This window comes from Acanthopagrus latus, chromosome 18, assembly GCF_904848185.1.
Source record: "Acanthopagrus latus isolate v.2019 chromosome 18, fAcaLat1.1, whole genome shotgun sequence".
NCBI classification, from domain to species: domain Eukaryota; kingdom Metazoa; phylum Chordata; class Actinopteri; order Spariformes; family Sparidae; genus Acanthopagrus; species Acanthopagrus latus.
The window spans coordinates 11128366-11144203 of NC_051056.1; the positions used below are offsets into that span (position 1 = coordinate 11128366).

Consider the following 15838-nt stretch of genomic DNA (forward strand, 5'->3'; position numbering starts at 1 on the left):
CTCCTTCTTGAATTAAAAAAAAAAAAAAAACCTAGGAAATGTCTCTGATGCACAGTGTCTTTACCTATAATAGACTGTTTTCCTCAAGGTATCAATTTGTCGATAGTAGGCTAAATTGTTGACCAGGACAACAGCCATTCAAGGAACTGCAACATTGAAAAGTCTTGCCACTGCTTTAGTTCACCCAATCTATGACAATGCTGCCACCCTCTGGTACAGATTTTCACCACAAATCATTAAATGTAAGCTTCAAATTGCTAATTTGGATTGGGACCTCTTTCTACCTACTTGGACCAGTTGTGTTTTCAAAAACAGTCTTATAGTGGAAAGTAGAAAAACTCTCATTAAAGGGGCTATAAGAATTGTCCGCTCCGTCAAATTAACTCTCAAAACAAACAGAGCAGCATATCATCAGCGTAACCACTTTTCGCTGCTGTTAGCCACTTAGCTTCTTAGCTCATTTAGCTGTGCAGCTAGCGGTCCAGACTGGGGCTCAGTGCACCAGGGGAATTTTGGTGTTTACGCTGTTAGCACAGGAGCTCCCTGCTGGAAAAACCAGCATAGACCAGCAACAAAACCAGCACCAAAACACAACCGGTCTTGCTGGGGAAAAGCCACTAGCAAGACCAGCATATGCTGTTTTTTTCCAGTGGGGTAATGTTGGAATTTGTTTGTTTAGTACACACAAACATCTATGAAGATCTCCCTTATTATTATTTTTTTTCCCCCAAAACTACAAAGTGCACCTTTAAATGGCACACGATTATTTTAATGCTGTTTACACTGTTCTTTTTTAGCTGATCTATTTAGATTTCAGTATTCATACACAGTTAGATGTGGTTAACACTGTTTATGTTTAAAATGTGAAGGAATAAATAAACTTAGTTTAACAAATGTATATGGCACAGTCCTATTTTATGTTCAAGTATTTTGTTCTCCCATTTAATGACTCTTAACAATATAGAAAGACGCATTCACGGTGAGCTATTTGCGCTTGTGCATTTATTGCATTTAAAGACAAATTGTATATGGTAAACTAGCTGTTTATGTTGTAAATACACAGTATTATGTTTATGTAGTTATTCCACATGCAGTAAGGTTTCCACATTTCCACATTCACTGAAATTGTTTCAGGTTTTCCCGATAGCCCCAGCACTAAAACCACATCATAAGAAAACTGATCAGGCTCAGGTAGTTTTTTGTAGGTAAAAGAAGTCTGAACCTTAAATCTTTATTTGGGAAAGTAAAAGTCTTTGGTCAGCATTGAGACGATGCAGGGGATCTGCTTCTTGGCACTAAATCCAGGCAGGTTGGAAGCAGACTCAAAGTCTAGCGCCACCTTGCGGTTGACTCGGGTCAGGATCTGCATCAGCTCCAGCTCTCCGTGGTGACGCTCCAACATCTCACACAGTGACTGCATGAACCAGGAGCCGCTTGCTGTGTTTCTCCATGAGTAGTAGCCTGCAGGACAAGTCACTGTGTTAACTCTCTTACAAAAGGGGCATATACTGATACGGAAGCGCATTGCATTCACTGGATAAAAACAAATTAGACACCTTATCTTGTAATGACGAGAAAAGATCTCGTAACAACGAGATGAGGATCTCGTAATTATGACAAAATCCATCAACGGCACAGTTAATACACACCCCATAAGTTTTCAGTTTAGACTGGGCTTTCCACCTGAACAATCATAACAACTTAAGATACATGCTCAGTGTTGACATATAATAATATTAATACCATCCTAATTTTTAAGAAACATCAGTATTTCCCAGTGTCTAAAACTGAGAAGGTAGTAATAGCAGATTAACTGCGATAGCACCATCATTGCCACTGAGAGAGGATTTACAGCCGTTTCCTTTATCTTTATCTGATCTCGTAATTACGAGATCCTGATCTGATTATGAACAAACATCACATGAGTCAGATTTATAGCTAGTTATCTATGTGTCCATTTAACAGGACAAGTCTTTTTCTCTTTTTCTTTTTACCTGGAGCAGTGGAATAAGCATACAGGAAATCTGCCTGCAGAGGAATCCTCTCTGTTGTCTCTGATGTCACAGTCACAGCATCACACTCGATTCCATCATCCAGAGCTGTGCCACGGCACGCCTAGAGAGGGCAGGAAATCCAGGCATATGTACATTAACTGTGATTGTCTTTTATGGCAGTACTCAGACTACTGCTGTAGACAGGAGCACAGAATCTTTACTGTTGCACATAGAATGTTCAACTCCTGTCTTTCAAATCCTGGCATCAAATAGTGTACACTTCAGATTTGACTGTTGAGTCAACATTTTGCACACTCCTTGTCATATCGATTTCGGAGCCCAGAATCAATATGACAAAGTATCACCGGCCCTTTATACACAATCAGTTACAATCAAAGAAGCTGAGGCCACCTTCTTTAATGCTTTTGGCTTTAAAATAACACATAAATAATTGTAAACAATTGTTAGTGGTTAAGTTCAGTGATTATTAATTTAAACAAAGTCAGCTAACACACATGAAACGTGGATTAACAACAAGAGCTTTTTAAAATGATCAAATCCAATATCAATATCAACTGTCAAGAAGATACAAATATATGTTTTCTGCTAGTCACCATTATTATTTTAAAACGTTGGCATTTTACATTGCATAAATTAGTCTAGCCTAGTTTTCCTGCCTGCATGCACATTATGTCAGCTTAACAATGATGAAACAGCAGCTGATATTGCCATAGACAGAGCAAGTGAGACAGCCTGTTTGTCTGTTCACCCGTCTTTTTTCGCCAAAGTCCAAAATATTGCCACACTGTTTGTTCATTCCCATAAATATCGTCTTTGTCTTGTTATTGGCTGTTTGCCATCATCTGCCTGGCGTTGGCAACGGGTATGTTAATGTGGGTATATTTAACTGACCTGTATGAAGAAGAGTTTCGGTTTTCCCACCAGACTCTGGCAGTGATCTCCTTTAAAGTACTGTGTCAGGTTTTCGAACTTTTCAAGGCCGTCAGTTCCGTATATGACCCCTTCGTCTCCATGACTTAGCAACACACATACAAATGATGCTCTGTCACTGTGGTCCTCCTGGGACACTAGAGACGCATGAGGAGGACAGTGCTGATATTAAGCATCAAACAGTTTTACTTCTCACAATCAAAGAACCTACAAGTCTGGCATGGCATGAACAATTTTCACACTCAGACGTTTCCATGCTCCGGTGGTCTGTATAAATGCAGCAGATGTACTTGATGAGTAATTATTAAGAACCGACACTGGACCATTTAAATAAAGAGCTAACATGAACATGATCACGCTCAGTGGCTACCTTGAATGAATGAAAAACTGCAAAACTTTCAGTTACCACTTAACATCAGTTGTTTCATCTGTCGCACAGTCTGATCATTGAAGAATTTGACCTTGTAACCCAGATTTGAGAAGACCTTCGCGGCAGCGGCAGCATCAACATCCGTCCCGTTTCGGTAATTCATATCTACAGAGAAACACAAACACAAAATTGCAGCAGGCTTTCTTTAAGTGTCAGCATTTACAAGACAGTCCACAGAGCTGGGATGTGAGCTCTCGAGCCCTGTCTCTCAGATTCATACAACATAAACTGAAGTCACAAATGTTGTTGGTGATACTTTAAACACTGCAATATGACTAATTTTACTGAGAATGTAAAGATCAACAAGTCATTGTTTTCATGCCCTCACAACTGTCATTCTGAAATTGTTCTTTAAAAAGCTACATGTATCAAGTGTGATATAACCACCATTTAATTAGAATGTTCCATGTTAAGGTTATTAAATGAATAATTGATTGAAGTATTTTGCCAATCAATTAAGAAAAATATTTGAGATTACAGAAGGGCACTGAACTGCAGCTTGACTTTCCACATCTGCAAAACCTGTATAAATGCAGTGTGTGTGTGTGTGTGTGTGTGTGTGTGTGTATGTATGTGTAGCAGCACACACACACACAAACATGGATATCATGATTTTTCGTGGCAGGAAAAGAATGAAAGTTTAATAACATTAACGATGGCTCTATTGTCTCCAAGTGTCCCAGCAGACTACGACAGTGAGGCAGTAAGGCAGTATGCATAGTGTCAGGACCCTGAAACTAAAGCAGCTAAATGGAATTCAGCCATCATTCGTTTTATTATTCACACCTGTGATTTTCCCACTGTGACATGTCAAGATGTCAGCTCAGAAGTCATAGCATGACTTTAGCTGCATTCCTCCCATCGCATCTCTGTAAGCATACCACCTCTCCATTGGCGCAGTTAAATGCTCACCATCCAATGTGGCGCACGCACAAATAAAGACACACCTGCTTGGAGCTCAGACCAGTTTTACGCCTGTGCACATCTGGTGAAATGCATGAAATGACAGAATGCCTACTTTATTGTCATGTCATGTCATTATCCGTAACCGCTTATCCCTTTCCATGGGGTCACGGGGTGTTGCTGCTGGAGCCAATCCCAGCCTTGTCTCAGGGCGAGGGCAGGGTACTCCCTGGACAAGTCGCCAGCTCATCGCAGGCCCTCACTGATGAGCAATGGGGGGTTCAGTATCTTGCTCAAAGACACTTCGACATGCAGCTCAGCCTTGGCCTGAGCCGGGATTTGAACTAGCGACCTTTCGATCACTAGTCGACCTGCTCTACCCGCTGAGCTACAGCCGCCCCGCCTACTTTATTGAATTATCAGAACATTTGTGCAAGTGACCATGAAATGGAAGAAAGAGGTGTGTCTGTGTGTGCGCGCGCGCATGTTTGTTGAATGGATGTATTTACTTGTGCTCGGGTGGAAGTTCTTATTGTTGATAATGAGACAGGTTCCGAGGCTGGGGTAGTCCATCCTGTAGCGGTAAGGGTCAGAATCCGCTGCTTTACTCTTGCTGATGGGTCCAGAGTCCATTTCCTCAGCATGACGTGATCTGGAACTGGAGGAACTTGTTTAGCATCTTATTCAACACGTCAATGGACCCTGAGGTGATGAAACTCGAGAAGCTAGTTTAATGCCACATGGACATTTTTGGAGTATCCCACTACACATGGTCATTTATGAAGTGATGGTTTTATAAATGTCCCGATAACTTAATCAAAGTGTTTGCACTTTTCTTCCTTTCCTTCCTTTTATTGCATCTACAGCCCTTCGAAAATGACCTTCCACATTACAGAAATAATGTACTAATGGCTTATATCCTACACTGTAATACAGGAACATGTATTACTTGTTAAATGCAATTATAAAAGCAAATTAATTTATTTAAAAGAAACATAAAAATGTCAAGAAAATTAAATTTGCTCAAAGGTAACAGCAGTCATCATTCCTTAAGTATTGGCCATCTGATGCAGTATGAATGAAACCTGATTCATGCTTAAACTTGCTACATACTAATATGATTAATGTTACACGTAGTCATTTTAAAAACCCTGCACATCCCCACAGCTGATTTCATTTATTGTGATAATATGGTGTGCAGACAGCTTGGGTCTGACATTTTTCCTGATTCTCTGTTTAGCTTTCTTGCACTTGCTATGGTGGGACAAACTATAAATTTACCATTCTTAGTGATGTAGAGACCAGTGACCTTATTTAACGGCAGCATGGCTATGCCCACCGTCATTCCCCATGAACAGAGGTGTAAACAGTCAAAGTACATGGAAACAACTGTGCAGGACTTTTAAAGTGAATGGCTGACGAGATTAATGACCCTAATATCATTAGTGGATAATATTTACCTCTTGAAAATCTTGAAAGCGTCTACTTGGTCCTCTGCACTCTGTGCATCACCGTCACCACGAGGATCTGCCATTTTTCTGCAGACATGAACGTGTAAGGATGTAGGAAAGGGGAAAAACACCAACTTGTTATGAGATTCGCACCTATCTTGCTCCTATAGCTCCTGATAATCAGCAAGGAACTGAAAGATGAAGGAAGGGTTACTACATCACTGACGCCAGACTGTGGAGACAGCTGTGTTGAAGCCTCTGGGAAATGCATGAGTGTCAATAAAAAAAAAAAAAATGTAAAAAACAAAAATAAAACAGTCATTTACCTTCTCTGTAAAGTGTGTTCTTTCATTTCCTGGAATCAAGTCCTCATTAGAGTTCATGCAACAGCGATATGTTAGGTTTTTGAGTTTTTTTCATGCATCTTCCACAGACTTCAATTCAGCTGTCACCACAGTCGCACCCAAAAGCGAGATTCACTGACGTAGTTACCTTTCCTTCCTTTTCAGGTTCTTGGTGTCCAGGGTATTGCTCTCAGTCACAGCAGATGCAGGCTTCATCAAATAACTTTCAATTCAAGTTAAAAGAAACCTGTGCTCATACCAGCGAAAGCAACGTCACAGTCGCTGAGTGTTTTTTTCTGCAGTCACACAGTCTTATCATGTGGTCTGGAATGATGCATTTCACATGTTTCTAGGGAAATAACAATGAAACTGGAGTATAGCCCAACAAACACTGGATAATCAGATATGCAATAGATCTTCCAGTGGCTCAACAGATTTTTTCAGGAGGAAGCAGTTTAGCCCTGACAGTAAACCACCCAAAACCGTACACTAATTAACACTTGATGCTATTTTAAGTGTGGTGGTCTTTGTTCCAGGTGAGGTGGCCCATCTCCTCTCTGCCACAAAAACCCCACTTCGTTTACTGGGACTTAGCCAGTTCTTAAAAGATTTCTTCAGACACATATCGAAGACACAGATCTGTCAACAGGTACCCTCTCAATCCAGTGCTATTTCCTTAATAGAAAGACAGTCACCCTAACTGCAATGAAAAACGCTGACAGGTAATCAACGTGTGCAGAACACACCATTTTATTTCAAGTGATCAGCAGAAACGACGTTTCATTCAAACATGCCGCAGCAGCAGCGGGAATTTCAGGTTAAATGCACTGTATGACTTACAGATTACTAAAAACATCTGAGTTGAGCTACTGATGGTGATTCATTACTGCAAGGCAGGAACTCGTCGAGTTACCGGACACTGATCCATAATCTGACACAGAATGTTTCATTACACACCCGTTTTAAACGGAAACAAGTTCAAACACAAGACCTGTAAACTGGCAAGCCGCGAGAGTTTCATAATGACCACAGGAGGAGTCAGACGACTTCCTCCTGGCACCATATATAACATGGTTAAGATCAGGGATGGACTGAGCGAGCTGAAATATATAAATAAAACCTATTTATAAAATGACCGTAGTAAATACAAATGTTACAGATCGAGTAGGCTGTGAAGTCATCTCACAGCGAAACCCCAAAGACAAAACAGGAAACTATTTACTGCTCTCGTTATGAGCAGTTGTAGGTCAGGAAAAGAGAAACTGATGCCAGGCTGCTGTTCCTAACCGACACGACTCACTGCTCGTATCATGTAATTAATGCGACGTTAACTAATACTCGTTTCTGTGAACAGGTAAGAGTCAGAGCATGGTGTAAGTTACTGACCTGCAGTGGACTTTTTTTTAACAGTCATTCCAACCCCAGCGCCTCAAGCCAACTGAGCGGATATGACTTCCAAAGAAAAAAAAAACCTTAGTATAAGCAGTTTACAACTGGCTTGGACTTCCGACTGACACATGAAAAATCTACGTCAGGTGCTAAACGTTTGCTAAAACTTAAAGCTAGTTAGCAAGACTACACCCGCAATTTGAGCTGATGGGAACACCGGTCTTTCCAGTCCTCTCAACCACAACTGACACAGCAAAGTTAGCCTGTCAAACTCACGTGTAAATAATCATCATAATCATAATTCAAACATGACAATGTGTCCAAAATAAACGTACCTGTTTGTGACAGGGTGCTGGGCGTGTTAGCAGGTACCACTCCGAACTATTATTACGGGGAAATGTCAAACTGTTCAAAGTACGGCCCTGAAACTCCTAGCCAATCAGGAACGCTGCTGCCTGAGTGGGCGGGAGCAGCGAGACCACGTCAGGTGCACCTTGACCAAAAGATCAGCTGATGGGCTTCCAACACTGTCAGGTACACTCCCGACCGACGCCTTCACGTGTCGGTACATGTTAAGATCATTCCTGAACTGTTCTATCTAGTAGTATTCTATCTGTCAGATTACAGCAGACACTCTCTGGAGGCCTCACCTCTGATCTTTTTACTCTGATGTCAACAAAAACACACACAAAAACACACATGCCGTTATTTTTTGCGTTATTTAACTTTTTTTTAATTCATTTATTGAACAGGTTTTGGGCAGTATACACAAAGAAATCACGAAAACAACACAGTCTTAATGTTATGCCGCACTCTGCATTAACTTGAAAAATTCCAGCAACATTAGTATCATTAATAATAGGTACTATTCAATTTGTGTGAGTGTGTGTGTGCACACGTGCATGTGTATGTGCGAGGCATAGCACATTATTTCAGTCTTTTTTTCAGTTGGTTATTGATTCCTCGCATCTGATTCTCTGCCGTCTGAATATGCTTGGCCTCTAATAGCAAAGCCGGCAAGCTCGACGCCCCATACTGGAATGGGAGGAGGAGAGGAAAAGAGGGAGTATATTACCACGACAGTTTTATTGACCTGACAAGCATCAGCTGAGTATTGCAACTCAAACAGGATAAAACAATTTCAAAGTCCGTATTTACATCATCTGTGTTTGTGTGTGTGTGTGTGTGTGTGTACCGTCTCTTTCTCTTTAGGGTGTTCGTGTCGGTAGTCCAGGTACTTTCTGTTAAGCTCCTTGACGTCCTGCAGGAAGGCCTGGGCTCGTCTCAGATCAGTTAATCTGAGTTTAAGTTCACCTTTCTCTTTCAGGAGCAGCTGCACCTCCCTCTCTGCCCTGACCAAACACACACACAGAGCAAAGATGATTGTGACTGCTTGGAAGTGAACAATCTGTACAGTAAGTTAGATGTTTTAAGAAATTGTTATTATTTGCTTTTAACAGTAAAAATACATTATGATTCTAGCTGGCAACACCATGGGTGTTTTTATACATCAAATCCTTGCTGTAATTTTAGTTTGTGTAAATGAGATCTGGCGTGTTCATGCCACAGAGGTGGCTCTCACCTCATCAGCTCATATTTGGCATCCAACAGTTTCTGTGTCTTTTTACGGATCAAAGATCCCACCTGACACAAACAGGACAAAAGAGCACGGTAAATACAGGCAGGGCTTTTATCCAGAACAAGAGTCACAGCCTTGCTAGCAGCTCTGTGAGGTGGATTAGCAGATACTGTATAATGTTTACCATGCTCACCACCATAGTTTAGTTGGTAAGCATGCTAACATTTGCTAAAAAAAAAAAAAGAAAAAAAAGAAAAGAAATGCTGACTGGCGTGATCTGATATCACCATATTGGTGTTGTTCCTGGAACATCGTAATTCATGTTGCCCCGGGACCACCACTGACAACAATCAGGTTTTTTGTCATGTCACAGCTTTGTGACTGGGGAAAGAGACTGTAAAAATAGGCAACCTTGGTAATGTGTTAAACACTAAGAAAGGATATATTCAAACCCAAATCCAGCAATTCCCTAATCCTTACCAAGTATTTGTGTTGCCTAATTCTAAACAAACAGTGACATAAAATGGAAAAGACATGTGAAATATGACTGAGCTTCACGTAAAATAAAAAGTGAACACTATAGTGAAAATATATTCCATATGGGATACAGCCCCCAATCTCCTGGTTGAGAACCACATGGTCTCGAAGTCTCTAACTCTAACCCACTCCACCACAACTGCTTGCTCCAGATACAGCTTTCAACGCTGTTTTGTAAATTGAAATGACGGTCCTGGAACAACATTCCCCTCTTCTTATTTTCTCAGTTTGTAAATCCATTACTCATTTCTTCACCTCCTTTCATCTGGCTCGCCAGCTCTGTGTGTCATGCCTCTTTTATGTCATGGGTCACACCTGTACATCTGTGCTCATAGCTCGTTCAGTAAGCCTTCTCTCTCCTCTCTTCTCAAGGATTATTTCAGGAATTGAGTCCTCAAGTCATAACTCAATTCTCAGACGGGCCAGAGGAAAGAGGAGACGAGGAACGAAATAGACAAATGAGAAGAACCATTAACTTAGGTGTTCCAGGGACAAACCCAACAGAAGTCGCAAAGCTCATCACAACAGCATCTCGTGTCATATGCAATGATTGTCCTGAGCTAACATTTGTCATTATGTTCTAGGAACAACACCAAACACAGCGATATAAGATACATAATGGGATGGATATAGTATTGCACATTTCACCTGCTGACTGGGCTGGATGAAGTCCAACCTCCAACCTTTATGGCAATCTACTGCATAGTTGTTGATATTTTACTCAAACTCCCAAGTGTTACAAGAAGTCAGAGGACCATTAATGTCAGCAGGCTTCATCCTCTGAGAACCACAAACTTATTTACAACATTAAAACCAAGTTCATCTAATAGTTATTAAGATATTTCAGTCACCACCAACTATTTATTAAACTGAATCACCAACTCTTTTGATGATTGATCAAAAGTCTAAATTCTGATTCCAGCTTCTTGATGGTGAAAATGTTTTTCTGTTTTTTTTTTCTCTACGACAGTAAACTGAATATCTCTGGGTTGTGAACAGAACAAAACAAGACATTTGAGGACATCAGGACATTTTACAGACCAAACAACTAATCCATTAATCTAGAAAATAATGATTAATCAACAATAAAAATAATCGCTAGCTGCAGATGTAGACTAAAGCTGGTTGCCATAGTTACCTTTGCATTATCTCTTTTTAGAACTTTGAGATTCTTGTAAGAGGAGATCTGGAGGAGAAAACACAGCAGAGATTATAAATGTTTGATTTAAGGTCTGATATCAATCAATATCATTAAATCCTGTTATAATAGTTATTTTATGATATGTATGGTCACAGTTGTTGTTGACTTGACCAATCAACCAATCTCTGGGCGTGTCGGAGCATATCAAAAGTCTTAGAGGCTTTTTTATAGACAAAAGACTTAACAATTCTAAGTTTTCTCTAACAGTTTCTCCAGTATAGTAAAGCTTTCGAATGTAATTCTGGTGCCTCACCATGCAGGGCTCTAAATGTTGGTCAAAAGTTTGGCAATCGCATTTTGTACAACATGTAAACAACTTGGTTTTGCTTGGACAGAACTACAAATTAAATAGAATAAGGAAAGTCTGACCTTTTCCAAGAGCTGCTCTCTCACATTGGAGGAGAAACAATCAATGGACTGTTTGACAGCTGTAGACTCCACAGTGTCCCTGAGAAATAAACACAAATACACAAGGAATGTGACCTCTTCAAATTGAAATAAAAATGATTTAAAGTGTGCATGTAAGTAGTTAGTTACTGGGTGGTTCTATGACAGGGTTAGATTACAAACTCCATATATTAGCTAGAGGTCTTTGAGGACTAAAATGGGTCCGATATGAAGTTTTATCTGGAATCCAGCTCCGTTGAATACAAAATAAGTAACTGTGAAGTAACATTCCTTACCAATGATCTTCTGCGATGATCAAGTAATTACTTTAGTGTATGACTTGTACCCTTATGATAAAGAGTCACAGTCTTGGTTTACCTGTACTGCTCACAGAAGTCAAGGAGAGCATCCAGCACCACTTCCAACTGTGTTCCTCCGTGATGACCACGTCTCCTCTGTTTATCAGTGTGGGCCGTTTCTGCGTCTGCAGATGCGCTGCCTTCATGTGGAACAATTAGGTTTATCACATGGACTGTATTTTGTACTGTATAAAGAATTACTAAAAACAAAGCAGTAGTGTAGGGGTAGGAGCTGGAGTCAGGAGATGGTTATCTTAGTTCAACACAAAGATTGGATTGCAGTAGCAGACAGCTTAGCACATACCGTCACCTCTAAAGCTGACTAACAAACACATATCTCGTTTGAATAATACGTACTTATGTGGAAAAAGTTATGTTTTGTTGCATGGCCACCTCAAGGAAACTGGCGCCAAGCCAGGAACTAATGCTCAACGTAACCTCCCATACATACACAACATGACGGTTTTACATTTTTCTTTGGTACTGAATAAACAAATGAGATACAGTGAGTTGATAAGTAAGTTGCACTTTCATATAATCATATGATTGTTATCCTTGTTCTGCGACTATAGAAAGCGAATATGAATGTTTGCTAAAATGTCAGGGTGTCAAGGTAAAACAGGGTTAAACCATCAGGTCTGAGGTTGAAGTTAACAGTGACTTTTAACTTTGCAGCTGAAATTATGCTACCATCTTTTTCCTCTTACCTGATGAAGACGTTCTAGATTTAGACTTATTGGATGAAGACTTCCTGGTTGTTACCAAACTTAACACCCTGGCCTTCTTTGGACTCGGGACCTGAATAAATGAAATAAAGAAAAAGATGAACATAAACTAAGTTAAACTCTCGATCTAGGCCATATTCTTGTGGATGCTAGACTCCTGACTAGAAAGGTCTGCCATACCCAACTCGTGTCCTCGTCCACCGCCTCGTCATCAGATGACAGGACTCTCCTACGTTTCTGTTGGGTGGTGTCAATGTCAGATTCCTCCTGAAAGAAACAAGTGAAACCTCTCCTAGTTTTTTTTTTCCCTTTTTGAAACTACTTTCATTATAATTAGACAGAAGACACATTATTACAGAAAACTGCAGAAAGCTTCCCTTATTATTGGAAAGGTAATTATTTTACTTCCATACCTGTGACTGAGGGTCACTGGACTTCCCACTTCCTGATCCCCTCTCTCTCGTCATGCTTTTCTTCATCTGCAGTTTTTTTAATGGACTTGATGACAGAGAAATAATTTGATGGGAGGTCAGATACACCAACACACTTTTAAAAAAGATGAATGAGATATCATACAACCACAAAAGCAACACTGTTATGTACTAGACCAGTTTCTTCAGAACTTCTCCACCTGGACCTGGAACACACTTACGAACAGACACTCGAACAGACACTTCATGGATGTACTTCACCTCCTCTTGGTGAAAAATAATACAATTGTTGAATTCGATATACTGTATATACTTGTAAGTATTTGTATTTCTAAAAAGGACTGCTCCTTCTCCACAGTTTTCTTCTTCTCTTTGGCCACATAGCTATTCACTTAAAATTAGTTTTTTCATCACTTGTTTCAGGTGCAAGTTATGGATCTATTTATGAATGTGCACACACAGCTATCTGTAAACACATGTTTCATCTGCACATAGGCCTTTATTCATGAATATGAAAGAATATTTACTTCTTTTTCAAATCAGTTTATCTACATTTTTCTTTGCACCTTGAAAGGTGATGTGTGGCACTTCTGTGTTGTGCTAGACACTGGTCTTTAGTTGATATTAGTGCTTCTGTTTCCTCCCTATTTTTCTGGGACAGAACCTATGCTTGGTGCAAGCTGGTTTGCATGCTATCGTTTATAGACTTTTTTTTTTTTTTACCATTACATCAAATGTCTCCAATGACAATTATAGTTAAATTCTTAATGACTTAACCTAAAATTCCTGCATCTTGCACCTTTAAAACAACTTAAACAAAGCAGCCACAGGCTTATGCAGGCAAACGAGGAAGACCACCAAGGTCACATTTTCTATGTCACGTTACAATCTGCTCACAAACAGTATGGCTGATAAAAAAAGGGATTAATGCGTGTAAATTGCTATGAATTGTTACAGGGAGCCACTGTAATCACTTATAGCTTTGTTTTTACTCTTGTGTGATTCACATTCACATAATACAATGGTATCAGTGATGACAGTATCAGTAGTAAACACAGTCCTTTGACCTCACCTGGCTTTGACCTTCCCTCCAGTACTTCTCTTCTTCTTCTGGGCAGTGTCCTTTCGTCTGGCTTTTCCTTTGTTTACCCGTTCCTCTTCCTCTTCCTCTGGGACATTTAGATCTTCCTCCATGGCGGTACTGTGCAGAGGTTTATCTAAACAACAGAAGAGTTCTATTGTTAGCACAAGATTGGTGGTCTGATGTATTGCTACACTCTGGAAACAAGGTGAAGTATATTAACATAAAATACAAAATAAATAATGTACACAGGCAAACATTTTTGGTTTGTTTTTGCCAATGAAGAACAAACAATACAGTATAATACAATTTAATAATACAATTATTGATCCACTTGTAAAAGTATCAATGTGCTTTATTGATTTAATTAAATATGAGCTCTACCCCCCAAGTATATCAAGTAGTTGGAGTATGTGTGTTTGGCTCCAATTATCTATTTTATTATTTCTTAAAGGTGTTATATTTGAATGGTTTATGATTGAAAGGCACTGACATGGGTAAAAATAAAGCACTACAGTGTAAACTCACCATGATTTTGCTGCAGTCCCTCCAGGAAGCTAATTTTATTTATAGCAGACAGGTTGGGAGAATCCATATTGCTTATCCGTGACTGTGTCTGGATTAAGACACAAGAGAAAACAATTAAATTCCAGATCCATAATTCACAGTAGATCAAGCTAGACATGTACATCAAAATGTTGCATGGTAATTTCCTCCTCTTGCTTTCTGCTGAGAAGAATATATACAGTTGACAGAGGGAGGGGCCAGTTTCATCAAATAATAGATTATATACTACAGTGACCACCGACCAACTCACCTCAGCGTCCTGTTGTGGCTCTTTGCGCAGTTTGACGGCTCTGCCCTTTTTGGTGCTGTGGAGACGGAGAAGACAGGAGACGTTTCATTATCATCAGTCTCAATATTTTTATGCAATCTCCCCCTGCACCACCAGGTGACAGCTTATGACTCTGCCTCCCCGCTGAAGTCACCCCCATCAGGCCAGAGTTTGATGCTGACCTCAGATCTGCTCAGGAGAAGTCGTGTTTTTAGTACCTTTGTAGTTGTTAACAGCTCTTCTATCATTTGGTATGTCTCTTTCACCACCAAGGTAAGGTTTGGGTTTTTCTTTTATTGTTAAGATAAGCTAGTTTGACTGTTTTTCTCCCACAGAATCTTCTGCCAAATTAGCTAACATTACAGTAGCCAACGTTACTACTGGCTGTTGCACCAATCGAATGAGTTGTGAACGAACTTAGACAGCAGTACAGAATATGTCCACTTTGAGCATATTCAGCTTTTGTAACTTTTTTTTTGCTTTATTTTTTTTTTAACTAATTCACTTCAAATGTGCAAATTAACGTTACAATTAGCTAACGCAACATATAACAGAGGACAAGCAGGGCAACGTTACAATTCTGAACCGACATAAGAGAGTCGGTGTCTTTAACAGATTTGCAGGCCCAGATTCTGGCTGCATTAAAACGTACAATTTGCTTATATCTCTCACCTCATTTGGGACACCGACAGCTTTCAAGAGAGTGTAAACACTCGTAGTTCAGACCAGGCTCGAGCTCAAACGGATTCCCGCAAAACGCTTGAAGTGGGACTGTACCATTCCACAAAATCAGGGGTGAAATGTGGTGTACTACTTAAAACTAAAAAGGACACAGCTCAAAATGAGAGTTTATTTGGGACAAAATAATACAACACATCACACATTACTTTACAGTGATGTACTACGGGTGCAATTTACGTAAAATAAACACGTGCACTGAAAATGGGTGAAAACTTTTTTCCCTACGCAGATTAGCTTAAATTTCGTTCCTACGGGAAGCGAAAGGTTCAGCGCCGTGTTGTTTGTTTAAGTATTGGGACCATAGACATCGTCATAAAATTATCATGTATATGTTTGGGACGGGCTCAAAGGAACGAAATTTAAAACAGGTATTTTAAATGCATTTATAAAGACCGATTAAACAAATTCAAAGCTATTTACTCAGAAACTACTCTAGTTTCAGCACCTGAAACAAGTCAAAGGAATGTCCACAACACAATCCATCCTAAATAATATGATAT

The 15838-nt window shown here is 39.8% G+C and overlaps 2 protein-coding genes across 3 annotated transcripts; both read right to left on the reverse strand.

Moving 5' to 3' along the window:
* Positions 1–983: 983 nt before the first annotated feature.
* On the reverse strand, positions 984–7925 carry LOC119007045 (caspase-3-like). 2 transcript variants are annotated; one of them, XM_037076358.1, is made up of 7 exons: positions 7798–7925; positions 5739–5816; positions 4788–4936; positions 3352–3480; positions 2907–3082; positions 1995–2115; positions 984–1461 (listed from the first exon to the last, which is right to left on the reverse strand). In XM_037076358.1, the coding sequence occupies exons 2-7, from the start codon at positions 5810–5812 to the stop codon at positions 1232–1234; spliced, it is 879 nt and encodes a 292-aa protein (XP_036932253.1). In that variant the 5' UTR covers positions 5813–5816; positions 7798–7925; the 3' UTR covers positions 984–1231. The 2 variants fall into 2 exon arrangements, with proteins under 2 accessions (XP_036932253.1, XP_036932254.1); XM_037076359.1 differs by lacking the exon at positions 7798–7925 and adding an exon at positions 7460–7524.
* Positions 7926–8167: 242 nt separating this feature from the next.
* cenpu (centromere protein U) lies at positions 8168–15488 on the reverse strand. The gene is made up of 13 exons (XM_037076357.1): positions 15270–15488; positions 14580–14634; positions 14291–14378; positions 13754–13898; positions 12664–12748; positions 12431–12517; positions 12233–12323; positions 11545–11665; positions 11149–11227; positions 10717–10764; positions 9045–9106; positions 8658–8814; positions 8168–8497 (listed from the first exon to the last, which is right to left on the reverse strand). The coding sequence occupies exons 1-13, from the start codon at positions 15272–15274 to the stop codon at positions 8390–8392; spliced, it is 1131 nt and encodes a 376-aa protein (XP_036932252.1). The 5' UTR covers positions 15275–15488; the 3' UTR covers positions 8168–8389.
* Between the last annotated feature and the right edge of the window lie 350 nt (positions 15489–15838).

What these genes read in the sequence shown, in the direction of transcription:
- cenpu (XM_037076357.1), bottom strand. An exon ending in GGGACTGCAGCAAAATCATG is followed by an intron (nt 13,899 to 14,290) that starts GTGAGTTTACAC and finishes TCTGTTGTTTAG; the next exon opens with ATAAACCTCTGCACAGTACC. An exon ending in ATCTAGAACGTCTTCATCAG is followed by an intron (nt 11,666 to 12,232) that starts GTAAGAGGAAAA and finishes TTCCACATGAAG; the next exon opens with GCAGCGCATCTGCAGACGCA.
- LOC119007045 (XM_037076358.1), bottom strand. Translation starts at nt 5,812, where the DNA reads ATGGCAGATCCTCGTGGTGACGGTGATGCACAGAGTGCAGAGGACCAA. An exon ending in GAACTTCCACCCGAGCACAA is followed by an intron (nt 3,481 to 4,787) that starts GTAAATACATCC and finishes GTTTCTCTGTAG; the next exon opens with ATATGAATTACCGAAACGGG. An exon ending in CGAAACTCTTCTTCATACAG is followed by an intron (nt 2,116 to 2,906) that starts GTCAGTTAAATA and finishes TGCCCTCTCTAG; the next exon opens with GCGTGCCGTGGCACAGCTCT.